This window comes from Pantherophis guttatus, chromosome 6 (assembly GCF_059756535.1).
Source record: "Pantherophis guttatus breed Tessera chromosome 6, ASM5975653v1, whole genome shotgun sequence".
NCBI classification, from domain to species: Eukaryota; Metazoa; Chordata; class Lepidosauria; order Squamata; family Colubridae; genus Pantherophis; species Pantherophis guttatus.
The window spans coordinates 34,399,176-34,421,406 of record NC_142068.1 but is presented as its reverse complement, the minus strand read 5'-3'; the positions used below and the strand labels follow the sequence as shown (position 1 = coordinate 34,421,406).

The following is a 22,231-nucleotide window of genomic DNA, read 5'->3' as shown; positions in this document are numbered from 1 at the left end:
CTATACATAATGTGTGACTACTGCAAATGGACAAAGGCCGTGCGCATGTGCAGAGATGGCACAGGCGTGCGAAGCGTGGGAGTGCTCACATTTGCGAACCGGTAGGGAAGATGAGTGAATCCCACACCTGCTTCACGTTCTATCCAATTGAATTGAAAATTCCTGATATTGCATTAATATTGCACGATAGATGATACATACATACATACATACATACATACATACACACACACACACACACAGAGAGAGAGAGAGAGAGAGAGAGAGAGAGAGAGAGAGAGAGAGAAAGAGATTATTTTCCTTCCTTCCTCAATACTACCACATTATGAGGAATATCACTTCCTCATAATTTTTTAAAATGGGGGACTTTTTTAATCGTTCGCAATTTCTAAATCAAACAATCCTTCTACCATTTTACTCCTGTTCTTTTAAAAGTTGTGGTATTATGTTCCTTGTTAAATTATGCATAAGTTGCTTCAAGATAAGGTATCAGCTACAATGATAAAACCATTTACTGCTGACAACAAGATTAATGACTAGTCCTGCACTGATTTTGTATTATTAGCACTCAGTGGATCTATTCCATCTGTCATTTTACTGAAGGAAATGGGAAGAGAGGCAGGGAGGACCCTCTTGCACTGATTTTATTTCATAGCAACTTTCAGTTTGTCCTGCTTAAGACATGGCCTAATACACATTAGTGACAGATCATGGCCAACATACATTTAGTGACTACTCCTTCCAAGTGGATGATGTTGGGATGATCAAATTGTCCCATTATGCTGGCCTCACTCAAAAAGTCCCTTCTTTGTTTGTCTGTGTATCCAGCTTTCAGTGTTTTGATAGCCACACAGATCTCCCTCTTCCCTGGAACCTTGAGACGGCCACTGCAAACTTCACCAAATTCACCTGCAGAAAAAGAAGCATAATCAAAAGGAATCTGCTGACACACATCCATTTTTTTAAATGCAATTAAGACCTGACTACATTCCTTCCATTATGCGCAGAGAAGCTTTTGTCTGGTTTAGGCTGCATGCAATCCCAAAGTCCCTTTGCAACTTCCAATTGTGCAGTTCCTGTAGATTTCATTTAGCATCATTTAAAAACATGGAGTAGGAGTACCATTAAAAATGTAAAATTCAATATCCAATTGTATTTTTGACCTAGAGCTATATATTTTACATCACTGTTATGTTTATTGCATTCTTTTTTTCCCCTTCTCCTCCCCAAAAATTAAGAGCAATCTGTGGGCACACAAAGATTGTCCCTCTTCATTCAAATGAGGATAATGTATAGTTTGGTTTATGATACGCCAACTTCACTTGGATTTATTCTATTATTTGCTCTTTTTGTTTATTTGAGAAAATAGAATAACTATAACTATAGAAATTATATTCTATAACTTGTAAAAACAGAAATATAATGGACTTGTTCCAGTCTTCTAAATTCATGTGTCGAAAACTTTAAAACTAGGTCTCATCAGAGACACTATAAACTATTTTATTCAAATGTTTTTGAAAATTGCCTGAAGACTGACAATATAAAGATGGAAAGGAATGTTTAAATTAAAAAAAAAAATAAACCAACAATTCAACACCCCAGTAAGCCTTCCACCATTAAAAATTTAGTGCTAACATGATGTCTTGAGCTTACCAACACCTATGACTTTTTCAATCTTTATGCATGAGGCATCAATTTCTTTGGCAAATTCCCGCACAGCTTGGTTGGGATCCTCATAGGTAAAGGGATCTACGTAGGTTCTGACACCTAGAATGCAAATATGATTTTCTGAAAACTTAAGAATTATTATACAAGATAGATAAATAGATAGGGAAAGAACATTGCTGCATGTCCACAGAGTATTATAAAACCTATGTAAAGAAAATAATATGCTCAAAAAGCCTCATGAATACATTACACAGATGGATGTAATATATTGAAGTCATATCCCATAACAAAGACTATACATTTGTGGGAAATGGGAAGATGTTTTCTTGAGTTCCAACAGTAACTTTGAGTTTTCAGTAGCTTACATCAAGAACAGCAATGAATACGCACATCCTTAAATTTTCTATTGATTCCTCTGCCCATGTGAAAAGGACTCCAATGGGATTTAAAGAAAGGAACAATTCCTATAAATTCTACATCTTAGAAATCTTTTCATCTATTGATCATTTAAAAATCATATATATAAAAAGAAAAATTTTGCAATAGAATGGGAAAGAAAAAGGTGAAGGATGACTTTCTTTCTATGTTCAAATACTATGATAAATCAGATTTACTTAACTATATTTTCACAATCTTAAATGGCCTGAATTAACCCAATTCATTAGGTCATAAATCACGATATAATATTTTTAATAACTTGGGCCATACAGTATGTTAAGAAACAAACCACATTATATCTGAAGGATGCAATGTGTAATTCCAGTTTATATATTCCAAGCCTCAATGTTTTCTCAAATGAAATAGTAATAGCACTTAGACTTATATACTGCTTCACAGTATTGTATAGCCCTCTCTAAGCAGTTTACAGAGTCAGCATATTGCCCCCAACAATTTGGGTCCTCATTTTACCGACCTCAGAAGGATGGAAGGCTGAGTCAACCTTGAGCTTGGTGAGATTTGAACTGCCAAATTGCAGGCAGTTGGCAGGCAGCAGAAGTAGCCTGCAGTACTGTATTCTAACCACTGCACCACCATGGTTCTTATACTTTACTTCTTTTAAGTATAATCTGAATACTATGTAACAGGGTGCAGCTTTGATAGGTATCTGCATGCATATACATTTTCTGCAGCAATTACAAGGTTACCCATAATAGAAATACTAATACACAGTTTGAGTGAAAAGAGCTCCAAGTAAGGAAAATCAAGCAATAGAACTTGCAAAAAGAAAAAAAAAGATTTTTTTGCTCCATATGGACTAACTTTAAAAATGCATGCAACAGAAGAAAATCAAGCACTACTAACTTTTACCTTGATTTAAATGTTTCTCTTCATCTGCTTCTTGCTTAGCTTTACTGTATTTGCTCCTTCTGTAGAAATGGGGAAAAAAGCATTAGAGATTAAAAGAATTATCTGACTAGTGAATTATCATTCAGAGAGATTTCTGAATTCTTGGGTTATTTTACAGAATATGTCAAAATTTATTCTGTCAATTATCACAGGTACTGGATAATTTAAGGCCTACCTGAAGTAGACATTGCTATATAGTTTGCATTGTACTATTATTATCTACATCTATAGATATATATATAATCAATGGATATTTGGAGAAAGTGTTATGCACCAGTACTTTGCTATAAAACAATATACTTCTATGATCAGACTCATTTGTTTTGATTTCTGCTAATCAAAGAGTATGGTGGTACATCACATCTGTGATCTGCATTTGTTGCCAGATGGCTTATAAATATTATTCAAGGTGTTAATTATCACATATAAAATCCTTTGTGGCATAGTGCCTAGTTACTTAAGAAATGCTTATCTCCATATTCTACACATCCAGCAAGCTATGGCAGACTGGACGCAGTTCAGGGCTTCTCAATTAAACAATGTCAAGTGTGCCTTTTTTGTTGCTACACTTGCCCTCTCTAATAGTACTGCTCTATAAGATGTTGGAAAATTGCTTATTCTCCCACACCATGAGGTAGGATGGTGGTGACCCTTTTAGTATTTGGTTTTGCTTGGCATACTTTTTAAGACAAATGAGCGGCGTGGTGGCCTGGTGGTGAAGATCCTCGCCTTCCACTTGGAAGGTTGAGAGTTCAATCCTAGGTAGCGGCAGATGTTTCCTAGGGTGCAAAGAAAAAATATCTGCTGCAAACTCTGCATGGCGTCAGAAAGGGCATCCGGACAGTAAATGCTCAGTTCCATTCAGTCACCCCCAATTCTACCCTGAATTAAGGATTATAGAGTCATAAAAGGAAGTGTTTTTTTTTTTTTTACTTTTTAAGACAAATCTTTGTTCTTTTACTTTATTATTCTGGCTTTTAACTATGTAATGTATCCAGAGTCACTGGGGAGGCGGGATTTCCTAGCATTTTTTTTAAAAAAAATTGTAAATAAGATTAGGAAAAGGCTGGAATTAATTATTATAGCGATCAGATTTGCAAATAGAAGAGCCGGTTTTTGGCTGATATTTGGGCAGTGTTTCAATGGCAACTACTAACATGTACTTGATTAAGCTGTTTATACTTTGCATAATGAACCCTCAAGACTATTCATATTATTGTAATATGTGGTGTATCTTTAATCTTCAACGAAGATTAAACAATAAACAAAAGCAGCAAAGACATAGAAATGTAACAGAATGTTTAAGGAAGGGATTTTCACACAGTTAGAAAGAAATGATCATCTGACCCTAATATACATCTCCATAAATTCCTAGGGTCTCAGGATTCAATTCAGGGAATGTTCTTTAAATACAAGTCTTATTAGATATAATTCAAAACATTCTTATTCTGACATCATGGTGTTTTAGTCTTTTTCTTCTTTTTACTCTTCTGGGAGCTATTAATATTTCCCAGCATCAGGACATCCATAGTTATCCTAAGGAATAGTTTGGAATATACTGGATAAATCTGCAGACAACAATGAAAGTAACAATCACTTGTAGCCAATTATGATGGGTGCATTGTGATTAACACCAGCTGTCTGCAATTACTGTAAGTTCGAATCTCACCAGGCTCAAGGTTGACTCAGCCTTCCATCCTTTCTAAGGTAGGTAAAATGAGGACCCAGTTTGTGGGGGCAATAAGCTGACTTTGTATAAATATACAAAAGTATGAAGGCTATTGCTTAACGCATTGTAAGCCGCCCTGAGTCTCCGGGGAAGGGTGGCATATAAATCAAATTTTTTTAAAAAAATGATATTCTTTCAAAAGTATTAAGCCAGTTAGTCAGCCATGGGACCTTGGAATTCCAGGACTTGCAATTTTCACACTTTTCAAAGATATCAAAATGGATAAATTTGATTAAACTATTTTAATTATAACTAAACACATATTTTCAAAATAAAATATTAAAAAGATGCGACAGGAAGACACAAAGTAATACCAAATTTGATGTCTCTAAAAGTGACATGAACAAAATTCATTCACTATGCTCTGAGGCTTTGGACTCCTGCATCATAACCATGCCAAATGTTCACAAGTACATGACAGATTAATTATTATATCGACATTTCAATCAGAATCTTGACACAAACACATAGATTTCTGTTCAAATATGGGAGAGAAAAGTTTACCATGCAAACATATATAGGTTTATTATGTATTTAATCATAGTAAACAAGCTTCTGACTTTAATATATTCATAATATACCCTATAATGATTGGAATAAATGTTTTTATATATTTATGAATGATACATTGTTCAGAGGAAATCACCTCAAATACTTTTTATCTTCAATTAACAAGAACATCTAAAAAAATAACACACTAAAGAAGGGGGCAGATAAAAGAGGGCAGGGACTACTTTTCAGTCCATTAATTAAACCCTATTAAGGGCTAACAGAGGTTTCCCAACCCACTCTTTACTTAAATTCTATATTTATCACCTGTTGAGCTTTTACCCAGAATTGGAGACTACTGGGGCTTTTTATTTTGAAAAGTTTCTTTCTTTCTTTCTTTCTTTCTTTCTTTCTTTCTTTCTTTCTTTCTTTCTTTCTTTCTTTCTTTCTTTCTTTCTTTCTCCCTTTCTCCCTTTTGCTTATTTAATCATCAGGAGGGTCTGGAAAATGCTTAGGATGCCTGAGGAATCCTGGACACAAACTGACATTTGTAGACAGCTTACCTGCATGACAGCAAAGGAAGCTTTTGTCATATTCAGTTCTATAATTATAGGGATTTGGGTGACAGTAGTTAAATGGAAGGCGGGATTCAGGAAGGGAAAACAAGCACTGTGAAAAAACCCTAGGGGTCAGAGATCCAGGCAAGTCTACAGGTGGGATTTAGAGATAAAGAAAAGGTGGGTCTTAAAGCTGGCAGGCACAATACCACACATGACAAAAAGTAAGTGCCAAGGGTATTAGCAGGTATTGTAAAGAAGCAGCATGTGATCCACATTCTTCTTTCCTAGTCAATGCATCAGTTTGCAATGTCAGCATTCACAGAGCAAAGTGGAAACACAAAGACCAACAAAAAGCTTAAAGAAGCTTGGATACTCTGTTGAATTAGAAGAGTGTGACCATACAGGTTTCCCCAAATTATCACTACAAGGCAACGGAACTCTTAGTTACTGAATTAAATTATTTAAATTATATCCTAAATTATTTGATTTAGTGATTATAATAAACAGCCTTCAGCAATACATCACTTAATAAGATACAATAAAACACATTAAACTATTCAATTTCCTTTTTTAAAGCAAAAACAATGAAAACCTCTTACTGAACAGTTTGCCATTTCTTTTATTTTAACTGACTACCTTTTATTTACTTACTGAAAACTTTATATCCCCTCCTTCCAGGGACAATATAATACTGGTATAAGCCTTAGAATATAGTATAAACATATAATAAAAACCCCCAAACATATTACAAAGCTAAAAATAGTGCAAACAAAAAACCTTATATCTAAATAAAATCAAATACAGAAGACAATCAATACAATTGATTCTGAGATTAATTAAACAAAAGTAAAATGCATGGTTTGAAATAGCTTTGTTTGGTGGAAACTGTTGAGATCTTCTATTGTTTCCATTGACTCCCCATACATCATACCCTTTGACAAACAGCTAGTTCATTTTTCCTGCATAATATGTGATATTAGCACTGGTATCATGTCAGAAATGCAAAGCATTACTGAAGAAATCGAACCTTGTAAGAATTGGTACCTTTACATAAAAACACAACAGCTCTGCTCCATCAGATCAATGATGCATTTGAGAAAGCTAAATAAACAGAGAAGGTGATAGCCCACTGTGGATTCCCAGCTGCTGGAATTTAAAGCATGATATCCAGTATTCAGGCTGTATAACTATATGTATTTAGGCCTAAATAAATATATGTATTTAGGTAAACAGGCATTGATGGTTTTAATCCTATTATTTTCTGAAATCTCTTTTTACAAATACCTAAATTTTTCAAACCTACATGACATAGAGATCCAGAATGTGCAAATATGAAGTAGGTAAACATTAATTACATACAGTAATCATCATCATCAACAACAAGCTGTTTGTATAACACAATAAGTATAATATAATTATAAACTAATTCATATATACAGTAACAAAGAAGTAAGCTATTTATAAACTCTGAATACTCCATGTTTCAAAAGAGTTGACTTCCAGGTAATTTCTTCCTCCTGCAGATTATCAACACTTTCAAATGTGGTATCATTGACAACCTATTAGGTGATGAACTCCATATGGCTAGCATATACAGAACCATATGGATCAAATCGAGCACATTTTGTGTCCAAAGTTGTCTATTGGGAAGCCATGAGCAGCACAAAAGTGTATCGACACACTTCAGTTTCTGGAACTGACAGAGATGTTGCATTTGATAACTATCATGATCAATACTCATAAAACTCAGTTTAAAAAAATGTTTTCTCCCACATTGTGTGTGTGTATGCATGTAAGAAGACTGTAAGAAATTTAGCTTACAAGTACATTTGTATTAAAGCAACAAGGGAGGATAATGTATTAAATTTAGCTTCAGGAAATAATTGTTTTTGCTTCAACACAAAATGTGAAAGTCTTATGTAGAAACTCTTTTGTCTTTAATAGTTTTTAACAGTCCTCAGCACAACTTTAAACATCTGTTACATACCATATTTGTATTTCAATTTCAGAGCAACACACTTCAGTCCAATAGTCATTTGCATACTTTTATAATAAACTCACAAGCAGTTGGGCCAAGCATCCAAGCTTTTTATAAATCACTTATTTGTTTTTGTCAAATAAGGCAGAAAAGTATACATGTCAAATCAGTTATCTGGTTTCAGCTTTATGCTGATATCAAAGAGAATCAATAGGAGGGCAAGGGGCTGACATTTCATTTTCTAAGAAGTGATCCAGTGAAGTCCAATTACTAGAGTATGTTTATCTGACTTCAGAGGTGATAATTTAAATAAAATAAAAATGAGGAAGTGGGATAGGAATTATTTTAGAGAAACTCAATAGGGACAATTCTCTAAGGTGCTGACTTGTAATTAGAAATCCAAAGCATCTAAGTATCAATCCTGTCTAAAATAATAAGGCAATCAATAAAAGCAGGAGGGAATTCAAGTCACCAGGTTCAGCAATACTATTTTCTGTTGGAATAGCTTTTAATAAAGCTATCTCTCTGTGCTGTATTTTCATAAATTATTTTTCTCTTATCAGCATGGAAGCTGGGGAAACAGCTAAACGCCTACTGAAATCTATTACAGTGATGACTAGTTCTCAGTTTTTATAACTGCATGAATTATATAACGGCTTTTGGTTTTTTTTAAAAAAAAGCTGAAAAAAACAAATAGGAAGTATATAAGAATGCATTAGAAAGTATATGATCTTATTCACAAAATCATGGATTATATCATCCAGTTTAGCTTCTTATTTTCAGCTGAGTTTATGAGAAGACTAGAAGCAGATCATGACACTAAAAAGGGTTTTTAGTATCTTAGTGTTCCAATAGAAAATATTCAGAAATAAAGCTTGAGTCATAGAGCATATGGACTTGGAAATGTTATGTTAACTAGATCTGGATATTGGCCTTTCTCAATAGAGTATGAATAATATAGCCTTCTGTTTTATTTACTAACTCTGGAGCAACATTTTTCCATCCCAAGAAAAGAAATAACTGGTGCCAAGCACTAAAATTTAAAATTTTGTCATCTTGAGCCAGGGTACTTTAATGGTCATTAGAATTGTAATACAATCTTAGAAATCCTTCAGTAGCATGGAGCCAAACGTATTCATTCAATCTAGGAAATTATTATATATGCATACTCTATTACTATTATTATTTTGAAGGATGGGGGGAAGCGATGGATTTATCAATCCTTTTCATCGAAATAAAACAGGACATCTGTTGGAATTAATATCCTCTAATGAACAATGGAACATATGGGGCAGTGGAAGAGGCTGCTATTGGAAATTCCTTCTGCAGTACAGCACAGTAATCTTTAGGGGTATGCAAAATGTTTTGAATTTGGACCATTTCAAATTTAAAACAATTCATCTTGACTTCAAAATGTCCTGCTTCAAAGAGAAACAGCTGTTTCAAGTGTGAAATAGGCTGTTTCCCTTAGAAGTGTTCTGAATTTGAAACAGAATGTTTTACTTTCCCGAACAGAGATGTTTCCTTCTTGAAACATTTCCACAATGGTTCAGAGCAGCCTATTCTGCATTGGAAAATAGTAGTTTTGCACTCGTAGCAGGGTGTTTCCAATTTAAACCAGAGTGAATTTCAAGCACTCTGCACACCTCCAATTTTTATTTCTACAGTTTATGCATCATATATCACAGTTCTAAAACTTCAATTTTTTTTTTTCTCTGTTCAGTGGACTACTGGGAAAAGGGCAGGAAAATCTTGCCAGAGGTAGAATAGCTTCGTAAGCACTTTTAAAACGAGGGCAACAGCCACATAAAATTCAGTAATAGGCTATCCAACCTTGTTTTAATCCTATCTAAATTCATATTTGATATCCATACATTAAATAACATAATATCAGCAGATCAGCACCATGCTGTGAGTTATTTGAAGTATATTTACATTTTATTTGATTTTTTAAATATTTATTGTTAATTTTTGCAAACTACCATTCTTACAATTCTTACAAACTACCAAATAATAGATTCACATATTTCTGTTCAGCCATGGAATGGGAAGAAAACGAAGAAAAAATAAAATCTGGTAATTTGAGAAATCACTTTTAGTATAATCTGAATAAAATGATATATATGGTAGATTGTATAAATTATTTGTTCCAATTTCTTGGTGCTAAAAATAAATGGTATACATTTCCTTATTAATATAACATACTATATTATTACTATTACAGTATTCATCTTCATTTGGGAAAACAAGTGCAGAAAAATAAAGAAACATATAATAAAATATATTCCCCGCATTTCCTTATAAAATAATTATCAATATATATTTTTTAAAAAAGCATGGGAATTAGAATCAGCTATTGTTTACCCCATTGTTTATAATCTTAAAAATTGTGAGAGATTCCCTCGCTTTAGTCGTTGTTCTATAGTGATTGAAGAATGACATAAGGCTATATAGACTTTTTTTTTCCTTTTAGTATCAGGACTTCATTTTCTTGGAACTAAGATAAATGGGTTAAATTCTGGCAATGGAGAATCTAAAGCAACAGAAGCAAAATATGAGAGACCACTTTTTTGTGTACATCAAACCTTTATTCTAAAAGAAACATAGAAAATTGACTGCCGAAAAAGACCTAGTGGTCAATCAAGTGGTCCATCCCTTTGAGTTTTTTGGGTTTTTTAATTTATGTGTTTATTTTTATTTTTTATTTATTTTTATTTATTAATTAATCTTTGTTGAACCTTCTACCTGTCTTCTTACTACTTCCCTATCTCATTCTCTAACTTTCCTCCAACCAGATTGCCTGGTAAGAAACAGATAAATTTTCTAGAGGTCTTCTTCTACTTTCCTCATCATCCCATTAACTTCCTTCTGTGCTATTTTTTAAAATTGTAGTCCACACTTAGAGAAGACTTTGCCCCAGTGGTGAAATCCAAATTTTTTTACTACTGGTTCTGTCGGCATGGCTTGATGGGCGTGGTGTGGTGTGGCTTGGTGGGTGTGGCAGGGGAAGGATACTGCAAAATCTACTACCACTCCTGGGGTAAGGATATTGCAAAATATCCATTCCCACCCCACTCTGGGGCCAGCCAGAGGAGTATTTGCCAGTTCTCTGAACTAGTCAAAATTTCCACTTCCAGTTCTCCAGAACCTGCTGGATTTCAACCCTGCTTTGCCCCCAACGTTCACTGTGCAATCCTGTTCTTTCTGTATCTTCTTTCTCTGTCCCTACAAATTTTCCACCAGTAGTTGAAACTAAACCAAAAGAACGATGAGGTCTTTCTTATTGCAAAAGAAAAAGAAACTACTTGTCTGCCAGTTCTAAACCCCTTTCACTTACAGATAGTAGTGAGTTCCAAATATGCCGTGAACATTTCAAAGAAATAATTGTTTATTTATCTAATATTTTCCCTTTCTTGCTTTGCCCAAGAAGAAAGCAAGATAATTTATGCTCTGGGAAAAAAAAAACCTTTTACCTGTGAAAGTATGAGTAAAAGCTTTCTTTTCCAAGACTTTTAATTTAACCTGGCTGGTATACCCACTATGGAATATATAATGGTCTTCTACTCTGTTCCTCACAGCTAACAACAGCTGATGTGGCCAAATGCAGAAGTGATTAAAAAATCCAAAAAGGCATTCTTTTTTCCGGGTATAAGCTCAAATACAGGAGCTTGTTTCATTCCATCTCCCCAGAACCCCTCCTCTGGCCTGGCACTCTTAGCACATAACTCATCAACCCAGAATACTGCATTCATCAAATTCTACATCAAATTACAGTCTGTCTTCAGATCTCATGTTGCTGGCTTGCATCTTAAAACCTCCCACCACCACCCCCGTAGCTAGAATTGGTTTTGCATCCGAAGAAGCAAATAATTCTAGAACAATTACCATTACATTACATGCTGCTGCAATACTGATGCTGAGAAGATCAAAGCAACACAGGAGAAGTCTTGTAATGCAAATGCAGTGTTTATGATGCTAATCAAAGAATTTAGCTTTGTTTCAAGGAGGCAAAAAGCTCCCACATGAAAGAAAAGGGGAAAGAAGGGGAGCTTAAACCCTTACCTCCTACTGATGACAAAGGCAGCAATGAGAATGACCACGAGGACAACACTGCCAGCCACTGAGACCAGAAGGACAGTGGGATTGGTGCCTTCACCAATGATGGGAGAAGGAACTAGGGGAAAAAACCATCAATACTTGTTAAGATTCTGCAGTTATGTCACAGATAGGAATAGCACAGGATCAGACAGTGAGGTATATGCAGTTTATGTGAAGATGAAGACAGTTCATCTTTGTCAGACTTTGTCCAGAATTATTCTGTCATTATTCTTTCAGTAGAGATATTCATTTGTAATTCTTTTCCAGGAAAGCCCTAATTAGTAAGACATTATGCTCCATAATGAATTTTGGGGAAACTCTTCAGTTTTTCCCCTTCACTTTTACTCTTGAGAATATAATGGCTGATTTAATGCCTGCTGAGCTGTTTCCCTTTTTATTTAATTTAAAATGGACCAGATGCTTATTCCTTGACTATGAGCAAGAGGAAGACTCAAACAGAACAAGATGTTTTCCACTCTCTTTAGCGACATAGAGCACTTCACATTCTTACATGCTCTGCCTGAGGGTTGTTAACATTGAACAGCATAACCTGAAATGATTAAAATGTTTCCATGCAATGAACATTAAACATCTAATCTCTCCTGTTATTTCAAGAAGCAACTATGTTTTTTTTAACATTTGTCCAACAGACACACGCACAATATTGACATTTTATTTCTCAAATGAATCAAAGAAGAGAAATGAATAGCTAGATCTAAAACAGTCCCTCATTATATTGAACAAAGTTTTCCTCTTTGGCCAAGAAAGGCAGCAGAATGGCAGTTGGATTTGATTGTCTGATTGTTGGCCAATGAACTGGAATAGGAAGGAAGTGAAGATCCAAAGCTGTTAGCTACTGGCCCATCTAGCATGATTACTTCATGGGAAAAAGTTCTCTAGGATTCCATATATTCTCATTCCTAAATGTGCTATACACCAGAGAAAGCCCAAGGTATATTGAGGCCTGAAGTCAAGAACAAGTTGATACCCTCATCTATCCAACATGTATGCAAATTAAGTGGACTGACAATTCATAAATTATTCATGACAATTCATTATTATTGTTTTAGGGAGCAGTACATGTGCACAGTATACCAAAAGTCAGGAATGTTCAAAAGTTCTGTGTCAAACAAGTACAGAAGTATTTAGGGGGGAAAAGCCCCAATTCTTGCATTAATATAATTTATAATTGTCTATGGGGCCCGATTTTTAGTATACTTTGCAAATCTACCATTAGTCAATAAATTAAATAGCAAAACTAATATATGTTTTCTCATTAAAATATTAAAGACAGTTTGCCTGTAATATAAAGATAACTATGAATGTAAGTAGAGGGATTATGCTGTTATTTTATTTCCTCTCTTTTGCTTCTGGCATTCTAAATCTATGAACTCAAGTTTATACTTGTGTTTGGAAGTCTCTAATCCTGAAAACTTCCAAACACAAATGACTCAATATAATCCAAGGACCTATTTCTCTTTTCACAAAAAAGTAGATATTAGGATATTGAAACTAAAGACCTAAATGTCCATCTCTAATAATGTTAGTAACATGCTTCTTTTTTCTCTCTCTTTTTTCATTGCTGGAAAAGGTTTGTTGAGTATAATGTAGACAGAGTAAAGGAGACAACATCCTTGCATTTCAGGTGAACACAAAAGATCACACTTCCAATTGGACTCTTAGTAAAAGCAATAAAAGCAACAAAAACACATAAACACAGCATATTTTTGTTTTCTTAGTCAAAGCTTGGTAATGAATTCCAAACCACCACCAACAAATCATTCATATTCAACTCAAGTGCATACAATATGCTTTTGAAATAGTGACAAGGGAAAATGCCTCTATTACCCCAGTGAGAGATCTATTGTTATTACCTGTGTTGGTTGTGAATTCAAACGGTCCACTGAAGTCTCCATATCCAGCTGCTGTCCTTGCTCGCACATGAAAGACATATGAAGTCAAAGGATTCAAGCCCTTGATATCGGTATTTCTGGTTGCTGTTTTCACAATGCGATAGCTACGCTCGTTTTGGTCCTAGCAAAGAGACAGAAAAATAAAAAGGAGGAGGGAAATGACTAAGGAGGTCCCCTGAAGGTCTTGGATCTTTGTATTTTACTTATTAGGAAATGTAGTCACATTTAGATAATGAATGTGACTTTTCTTTTAGTGATTCTATTATTAGTTTTAATGACATGAGTGTTATGGACTTTTATATTTTGTCAGAGGATTTTTCTTGCCTGAAAAAGCAAAGAGGATATCTATAATTTAAGCTCTGCTGAGAAAAAAGACAAGAAATAAATTTTTGGTAAAATAACAAAGAAGTTGTCATCCTCCTCCTGATGAACTAACAATGTTTTATTTCTAGTAGTCTTTTCACACATTATCCCCTTTCCTTTGCAGTTTAGAACTATAAATCCTAAAATAACTGAAGGAATGGCTGCCAATCTTCTCCAACTTTATTCTGCTTTTCTGCCTGGCAAATACCTCAAGAAAAAAAAAACTGTAATTTTGTTCCAGGGAAAATCTTCTAGTCATTTTTGATACAATTAGGAAAAGAAATAAAGGGATTATATTAAAAGAAATGCAAAGAGAAACAGAAGGAAAAAGTAATTGTTCATTTTGCAGACAACCTTGAGAGGAAATAGATCTTTTTATAGTTCTGAAATGGAGGAGCAACAAATTATATTATAGAAATAACAATTCTGCACAATTTAGAAGAGGCGAAGAATGTAATTTTCTTTTCCTTGTTTCCTATTAAAATTTATTAAACCCTCACTATCATTCTGGGCAAAAGCTATCAGCTCATACAGAGTTCATTATTATTACTGTGTTATATACTTCATTATTACACATCTGTCTCTGTTGTAAGGCTAATGTTGCACTGCTTCTCTGTTCTATTGATTCTCATTACAAATAGCCTTATTAGGATCAGACAGTTCCTAGAAAAAGAAAAAATGCTAACACTATTACCCACTAAAGAAAAAAATATATGCAAGTTGTTATTCAGTTTAACTCCTTAGATATACAAACTGTCAAAATGGGTATGATTATAAAACCATTTTTTCTTAATAAAGTCCTTTTATGTGATGATAACTGTGTGCTTATTTGGCTCAGGGATCAAACATTTTGATGAAATGGGATTTTTCCATAATGAATAATGATACCTTTTCATAGTATTTAACTTCATATTCCAAGATGACTCCATTTGGCCGGTCAGGTTCCAGCCAAGCCAATGCCACACTGTGCCTTGTTATTTCCTTAGCTTGGATCAAAGCAATTTGAGAAGGAGCTGCCAATAAAGAGAGATTGGGAAATGTCAGGCAATGTTGTCAGAAGAAGTCCAAGTATTGAATGATGTTGGAATGTTTGTATTTTTTTTAGCACACACATATATCTTGAACATATCAAATAATACAACTCAGAACAGTTCTAGCTTTAGGCATATTGGCATGACCGGCAGATTATTAACATAGTATTTCTGCATTAAATTATATTTTAAACCCCTGGGCTTTGATGGCTCCTCCTTTTTTGTTATGCTGATTTTATGGCTTTATGCCAACTCTCTTTTAATACAAGTATTTTAATGAAGACTTTCAAACTATTCTGGCAAGGGAAAATAATGAAATATTGTTGAGTGACATCAGCAGTACAGTTTAATTGATTAATTATATCTGCCAATTACATCAGGAGACTGAAACTAGCAAAAGCATCTATGCTGTGAGGAAGGATTAAGTGATATCAAACACACAATAAGATAATAGGTTGGTGAGATGGAGTTTATTTCCTTTAAATCAAGCATTATTTCAAATCATCTTTTTTTCCAATGATTCCTAGGTGTCCGTTTCACTGTTACGCTATCTTTTGTCTAGAGAAATGGACGAAATAACAGGAAAAACCAATGCCAAGAACATTAGACCCTATAAACTGACACTTGCACATCCTCATAGAAGAGCAAATAGATAAGTAACATGTCATGAATCATGATATCATACAAATGGTGAAAATTATATGTGTATTTTTAATCATAATACATCTGATGCAGATTACATAATGTGTCATGCCACAAATGATGGGATTGTGGCTTTTACTCACAACAATTTTACATGACCTAAATGTTTCCTTTCCCTCATATTAAGTAGCCAGGTCTTCTAAATTTTTGCTGGTGCCCTTCTCACACTCTCTGCCATTGTCAGGCAAGTGGGATAATCAGAAATGTGAAGAAAATGATGTTATAGAATCCTTGTCTCCTATTTGCCTAGATAAATATGAAGTCAGTTTTTTCTTAAAAATGAATTTTTAAGCAACAATAAAACTGTATCCGATGTAGCGAAACAAGCTTTTTTAGTTGCTGTTTGAATTGGCTATATTGATTATATATCTTATGTGGCACTTGGGACAGAGATCATGGAGACAATATGGAAGTAGTCCAAGTACCATAAATTTGAAATGGTTTTAGAATCAAGAGGTGCAGGGAACCTGTCTGTTATTAATCAAAAAGCTTTCCACATTATACATATACATATACATTTTATTTTTTTGTTTTTTTCTGGTTTTAGTCTAACCTAATAAATAGAAGTACCAATTACAATGACCAACATTTCAAACACAGAACTAAAAGCCATTCACATGTAACATCTATTATTTCCTTCATTCCCCACTCTAATACCATAAGCTGTCAGCTCTTCTGAGCAGAAGAGCCATGTTACTTCTAATTCAGCTGTGGCTCAGCAGGAAATATATTCAATACATTTACCGGTATATTTAAAGTTGGGTTTCCAGAATTAAAACAGTGGACCTGTTTTCCACTGGCAAGGACTCTGCTTCCCAGTTCTTAGGCTGTCCCATTTCCTTGCTAAGAAACAAAGCTGTCGTACTTCATACTAGCATCTTAAGGTGTCTTTCATTTATCAGACAAGACAATGACTTGGTAGTTTGGCAGGTTTCCAACAAACCAACAAAATGACAAACCTGGACATGGGTAAAGGAGTAAGATGCTAGTCATTTCTTGTCCTTGCTTTTGCTCAGCTGCATTTTCTCATGAAATGTTATTAATACTTCAGGAATAGCAATGCTGAGGGCAATTGCAGTTTTAAAATGTGTCAACATGGCTTGGCACTAGAAACAGGGACCATGTGGAAGTGTCCAAGACAATTTATTTCACCTTGACGTTTTTGTCTTATTTTCATCCCTTTTCCAAAAGACAATAGATTTCTTAACAATTTAACCAGTATTATAAAATTGATTAAATTCTAAGCTTTCTTTTATATATTTAAATGCAATACGGAATACTAAGATAAAACAAACAATGGAGTAAATAAGAAAGAAATGTATCAATAGAAGCTTCTGAAGGTCTCCTTTATGGTATCATTGGTGCCTGAACTTCAGATGTTTAAAAGGCCAGGGGACAATGCTGTTTCCTTTAACTATGACAGAAACAGATTCGTAGACCTACTGGACGAATGGGCTTTCAGAAGATTTATGATTCAAGCTGCCCGGTCCTTATTTTTCTGTTACTGTGTGGTCATGTCTCTAGCCAGCTGTTATCAAGTCCTGCCACAACTGACACAGCTTTGATACAAATGGTGGTGGTCTCCAGGGAAGAACAGATATTTTTTTTAATCTTATCAGCAAAAGCTGTGCTGTATACCCAGAGATTAGACAGCTTTCCAAATTGAATATATTTCTTCCTTTGTCCCTAAAAAAAACCCCACCTAGAAATATGCAGGTGCTTATTTTTGAAACAAACAAAACAAAACCAGCAATCAACAACCATCTGAACATTTATTAAAACCTTTCAATAGAAATTATAATATAAATACCCCATAAAAAATGGAAAGAAAGAAAGAAAGAAAGAAAGAAAGAAAGAAAGAAAGAAAGAAAGAAAAAGATACAAATATAATTACATTTGTCTCTTGTTTTATGTTATTCCATATAATTTGTAAATCTCAAGGAATACTTTAAATAACCATATAAATATATGTCACAAGGAATAACAATAAAAATTGGACATGTAAACTTCAGAATTACTTGACATATCAGACAGACCTGATGGGAGAAAAACTAAGCAGCAGGCACTCTCTGTCAGGAAGACTGTTTTCTGATCTACATTTTGACAGTTTGGCATCTCTGTTAAAAATTATTCTGGAGCTTTGCTTCTGCATCCTTCAGCACATCTGCCAATCTGTCTGTTTGTTCCTTACCCTGAAACTTATGTGCATGAAAATATACTGAGTGACAGAAGCAGGAGTGGCAGGATCCATTAAAATGGATATCAAGTTACATCAAGTTATTTACATGAAGTAACCAGTACCAACAAATAGAATTACACTAATTTGATAACCCAATTGTGACCCTGATACAAGGACAAACTTTTTTGCAGTGTTTTTGAATTTATTTACAAGTGTCAACACTCAATGAAGTAAATCTACCATCCTCTTCAAACAAGAAGAGATTAGTGACAATCCAGCCATAAAATCACATTTTCCAGTTAATCAGTATCTCAGACCAGTTGTATTACTCTTTCATGTAGAAACATTCAATGACTGATCCTAATAATCTCTGAGTGAATTTCAGTTTTCTTTCCCTCGTCTCTATATAGTCACAGATATTTTAGTATGAAGACTGTGAAGTGATATCTCAAAATATTTGGGCTGAAAGAGTTTTCTCCTAGTACAATTCAGGTATACTGCAACTGCAGCCAATGTAATTTTACAATTTTTGGAATTATGGGTTACTAAACAGAAAAGAAGATGCCAGGATGTGGAAGACTTATCCAAAGGTTCATTTCTGCAGTAAAAGTACTGTACTGTTCATAAGCAAACACTGATCACAAAAACTCCCTCAGCTTATTTAAACTTGTAACGTCCTCCCAGATAAAAAATAAACCAGGTGTTCATTTCATTCTTTAATTTTTGTCTCACTTTCAAATATTTTAGCCCATCTTTTCTGAGAAGCACTTCGCCCAAATCTTTAGTTACCATCTGCTACTATAAGTCACTTTAGAAGTATATCTTTTATGTGCAACTGAAACATTTCCATTTAGTCTTCTTTTCCTTATTCTTTCTATATTAGTAAAAAATAAAAAAATATTAAGTGCTGTAAAATGTAGGCACCAATGGTACTATGAGCCGTGGTGGCACAGTAGTTAGAGTGCAGTACTGCAGGCTATTTCTGCTGACTGCCAGCTGCCTGCAATTTGGCAGTTCAAATCTCACTAGCTCAAGGTTGACTCAGCCTTCCATCCCTCTGAGGTGGGTAAAATGAGGACCCAAATTGCTGGGGGCAATATGCTGACTCTATAACCGCTTAGAGAGAGCTGTAAAGCACTGTAAAATTGGTATATAAGTCTAAATCCTATTGCTATTGCAATACCACTTTTAATAGCACATTCCATTTGGCTGCACTTGCATCTGCCCATACTCATGTTATGCTGATTGCCTCTGCTGGGTTGCAGTGTTATCTGTGTATCACAGTACCACCTTGCTCAGTTGCACTAGTGCTATGCCATACTGTACATAATGCTTCTTCCATGCCCTTGCCCACCTGCCAACCTGCTTGCGAGGAACCTAAAGAAAAACTTATCCTGACCTGAATTTCCTACAAGTCCACATTGACTTTGCTTGCTGGAAACCAGTAAGAAACAAGCTGTGGTCATATGACATCCTTGCTTAATGATTATAATCCTCATTTAATGATGGCAATGGGGACTGAGGGGATTGCTATCTTGATACTGTAAGATACCAGAAATCATTTAGAAAGGTCTGTCATTCAATCTATCAACCTCTGGCAAAAGGATTCGATATCAGGGTGAGGAATATTCCCTTCTGATGGTTAAACCACATAACTTTAAAATTAAAAAAAAACTTTAAATTTAAAATTAAAAAAATAAAATATAACGAAAAACAGAAACATCTTTTTGTTTTAATCTAAAGATACCATTTCACCATGGAAGAAACCAGTATGCTCTTTTACTTCTTTGAATTACACTTTTCCTAGCTTGAAAAACTGTCTAGAATACCATCTATCCTCTATGATAGCTCTTACCGTTGTGATTATAGCTCAAAAAGCTTTTAAGATAGAAGAAGGTTTGATTGTTCCTATCCCAGCTAGGAAAATCTTTCCACTTTCAAGAGTGGTCTTCATGCCTAATGGAAAAGACATAAAATGCTAAACCAGCTCTTTCTTCCTTCCATGAATTTTTATCGGAGGTCTACAAATCTGAAAAAGACCGCATGTTAATTTCTCTAATGCTTCTTCTTTTCCTCTATATGAAAAGGACGGCCACTAAAGATGTGGGAATTACAATTCCTTTTTCAAGTTTCTCCAGTCTTAGTAAATACCTTCCCTGATCTTCTGAAGAGCTTTCAATGGCTTTATTCAACAAATAAGTTATGTTCTTTAGATGACTGTGATGTAAATTTTAAAAGGAAACCTTCCTAGAATTCCAATTGGAATTAATTTTCCTAACCATAAATTTATAGAGACAGATGCTTATGAATTCCAACTGCATCCAGTATTGGTGGGTGTTATCAATAAAGTGATGACAGAGGTAAGCATAAATTACAATGAAAATATTGTATCATATGACAGCAGTAACTATTACACTGTTTATGCTGTACACCACAATGCACATTAATGGAGAAATGAAGAAAGGTTTGAGATTTATTTATTTATTTGTTTATTTGTTTATTTATTTATTTTATTAAACTTGTATGCCTCCCTCTCTCCCAAAGGACTCATGGCGGCTCACAAGGATAAAAAACACATAAAATTCCATATTCAAATATAAAAACCAATAAAATCCCCTTTAAAAAATCTCTTCAGTCCAATCCGCCCAGGCCAAATAGCTATGTTTTGAGGTCATGGCGGAAAGAGCGAAGGTCAGGGGCCATCCGGAGCTCCAGGGGGAGCTGATTCCACAGAGTAGGCCCTCCCACAGAGAAGGCCTGCTCCCTGAGAGTCGCCAGCCGACACTGTCTGGCCGACAGGACCCAAGGAGGCCTCCCTGTGAGAGCGGGCAATGGGGAGCTGTCGCTGGCCGCAAATGGTCCGCCAGGTACCCCGGGCCTAAGCCATGTAGGGCTTTATGGGAATTACCAGCACTTTGAATCTCACCCAGAGGGCAACCGGTAGCCAATGCAGGTCCTGCAGGAGGGGTGTAACATGAGAGTGTCGGGACACTCCCATTACTACCCGCGCGGCCGCATTCTGCACCAGCTGAAGGCTCCAGGTGGTCTTCAAGGGCAGCCCCATGTAGAGAGCATTGCAGTAGTCGATCCGGAAGGTGACGAGTGCATGAGTGACTGTGCACAGGTCCAGGTAGGACTGCATGAGTGACTGTGCACACAGTCCAGGTAGGGGCACAACTGGCGCACCAGATGAATCTGGCAAATGCCCCCTGGTCACAGTCGGTACATGGTCGTCCAGAGTCAACCGTGAGTCCAGGAAGATGCCTAGATTGCGCGCCCTTTCTACAGGGGGCAACACCTCACCCCCTATAGCCAACAATGGAATATTTTCCTGGAACCGCGATGCCGGTATCCATAGCCACTCCGTCTTGGCAGGGTTGAGCCAAAGCCTGTTCCTCCCCATCCAGAGCCGCACCGCTTTCCTTGATGGCTTGCTTTCCTTCATCATTTAAAATGTAACTTCAGGAAAATGAATAATTAGCTAAGATTATATATTCTTTTATGGATGTATTATTGTGTGTAGAGACAATATTTTATCCGGCATATTATTCTCACAGAAGATGTTCTATTTGGTGAACATAGTTCAATTATATATGAAAGAAATTGGAAAAAAATATTAAGTTTAACTTTCAGCAAGTCCTCAGGAATTCATATCCTCTTTTCTTGCCTACACTCCAAAATATCTGTTCTCTACTGTATGATGTGAATTGAGCAATTTTAGTTTGTTTTGTTCTTCAACCCCCCCATCATTAAATACCCTGCTTGTGGTCTCTCTTATTTCAGTTCTTTGCTTGCAAAAATAGAAAGAAAGGGGGGAGGGAGGGAGAGAGGGAGAGAGAGAGAGAGAACAATTAAGCTGCATAAAAACACATTTTGTCCTGTAACTGCTAAATTAATAAAACTCCAGTCTTTATCAACAAAAAGAGATCAGGTCACTTTTAAAAAACGAATCTATCAGAGTAGAAAAAAAGAGCAAATTAACCAAATGAAAGGGTTTAAACTACTAGAAATGAGTAAAACCTGTTTTTTTATTTAAAAAAATATATTATCATGATGTTGTTGAGTAACAATCCACAGGAACCTTTTTTTTTTTGCCCAAGATATCTTTTTAGGAACACATGGATATTATGCATCTTTTTTACACAGTCCTATAGGATATCTGGTTAGTTAATGC

At 35.2% G+C, this 22,231-nt stretch overlaps 1 protein-coding gene across 2 annotated transcripts in view; it reads right to left on the bottom strand.

Moving 5' to 3' along the window:
* The window catches only part of EPHA4 (EPH receptor A4), a 171,715-nt gene that overhangs the window by 36,020 nt on the left and 113,464 nt on the right, over positions 1-22,231 (bottom strand). For both annotated transcript variants that reach the window (XM_034439431.3, XM_034439433.3), the window contains exons 6-11: positions 15,034-15,158; positions 13,744-13,903; positions 11,834-11,945; positions 2,977-3,035; positions 1,654-1,767; positions 724-909 (exon numbers count right to left, since the gene is read on the bottom strand). In XM_034439431.3, coding sequence (XP_034295322.1) covers positions 724-909; positions 1,654-1,767; positions 2,977-3,035; positions 11,834-11,945; positions 13,744-13,903; positions 15,034-15,158 — 756 coding nt within the window. The remainder of the gene's footprint in view (positions 1-723; positions 910-1,653; positions 1,768-2,976; positions 3,036-11,833; positions 11,946-13,743; positions 13,904-15,033; positions 15,159-22,231) is intronic.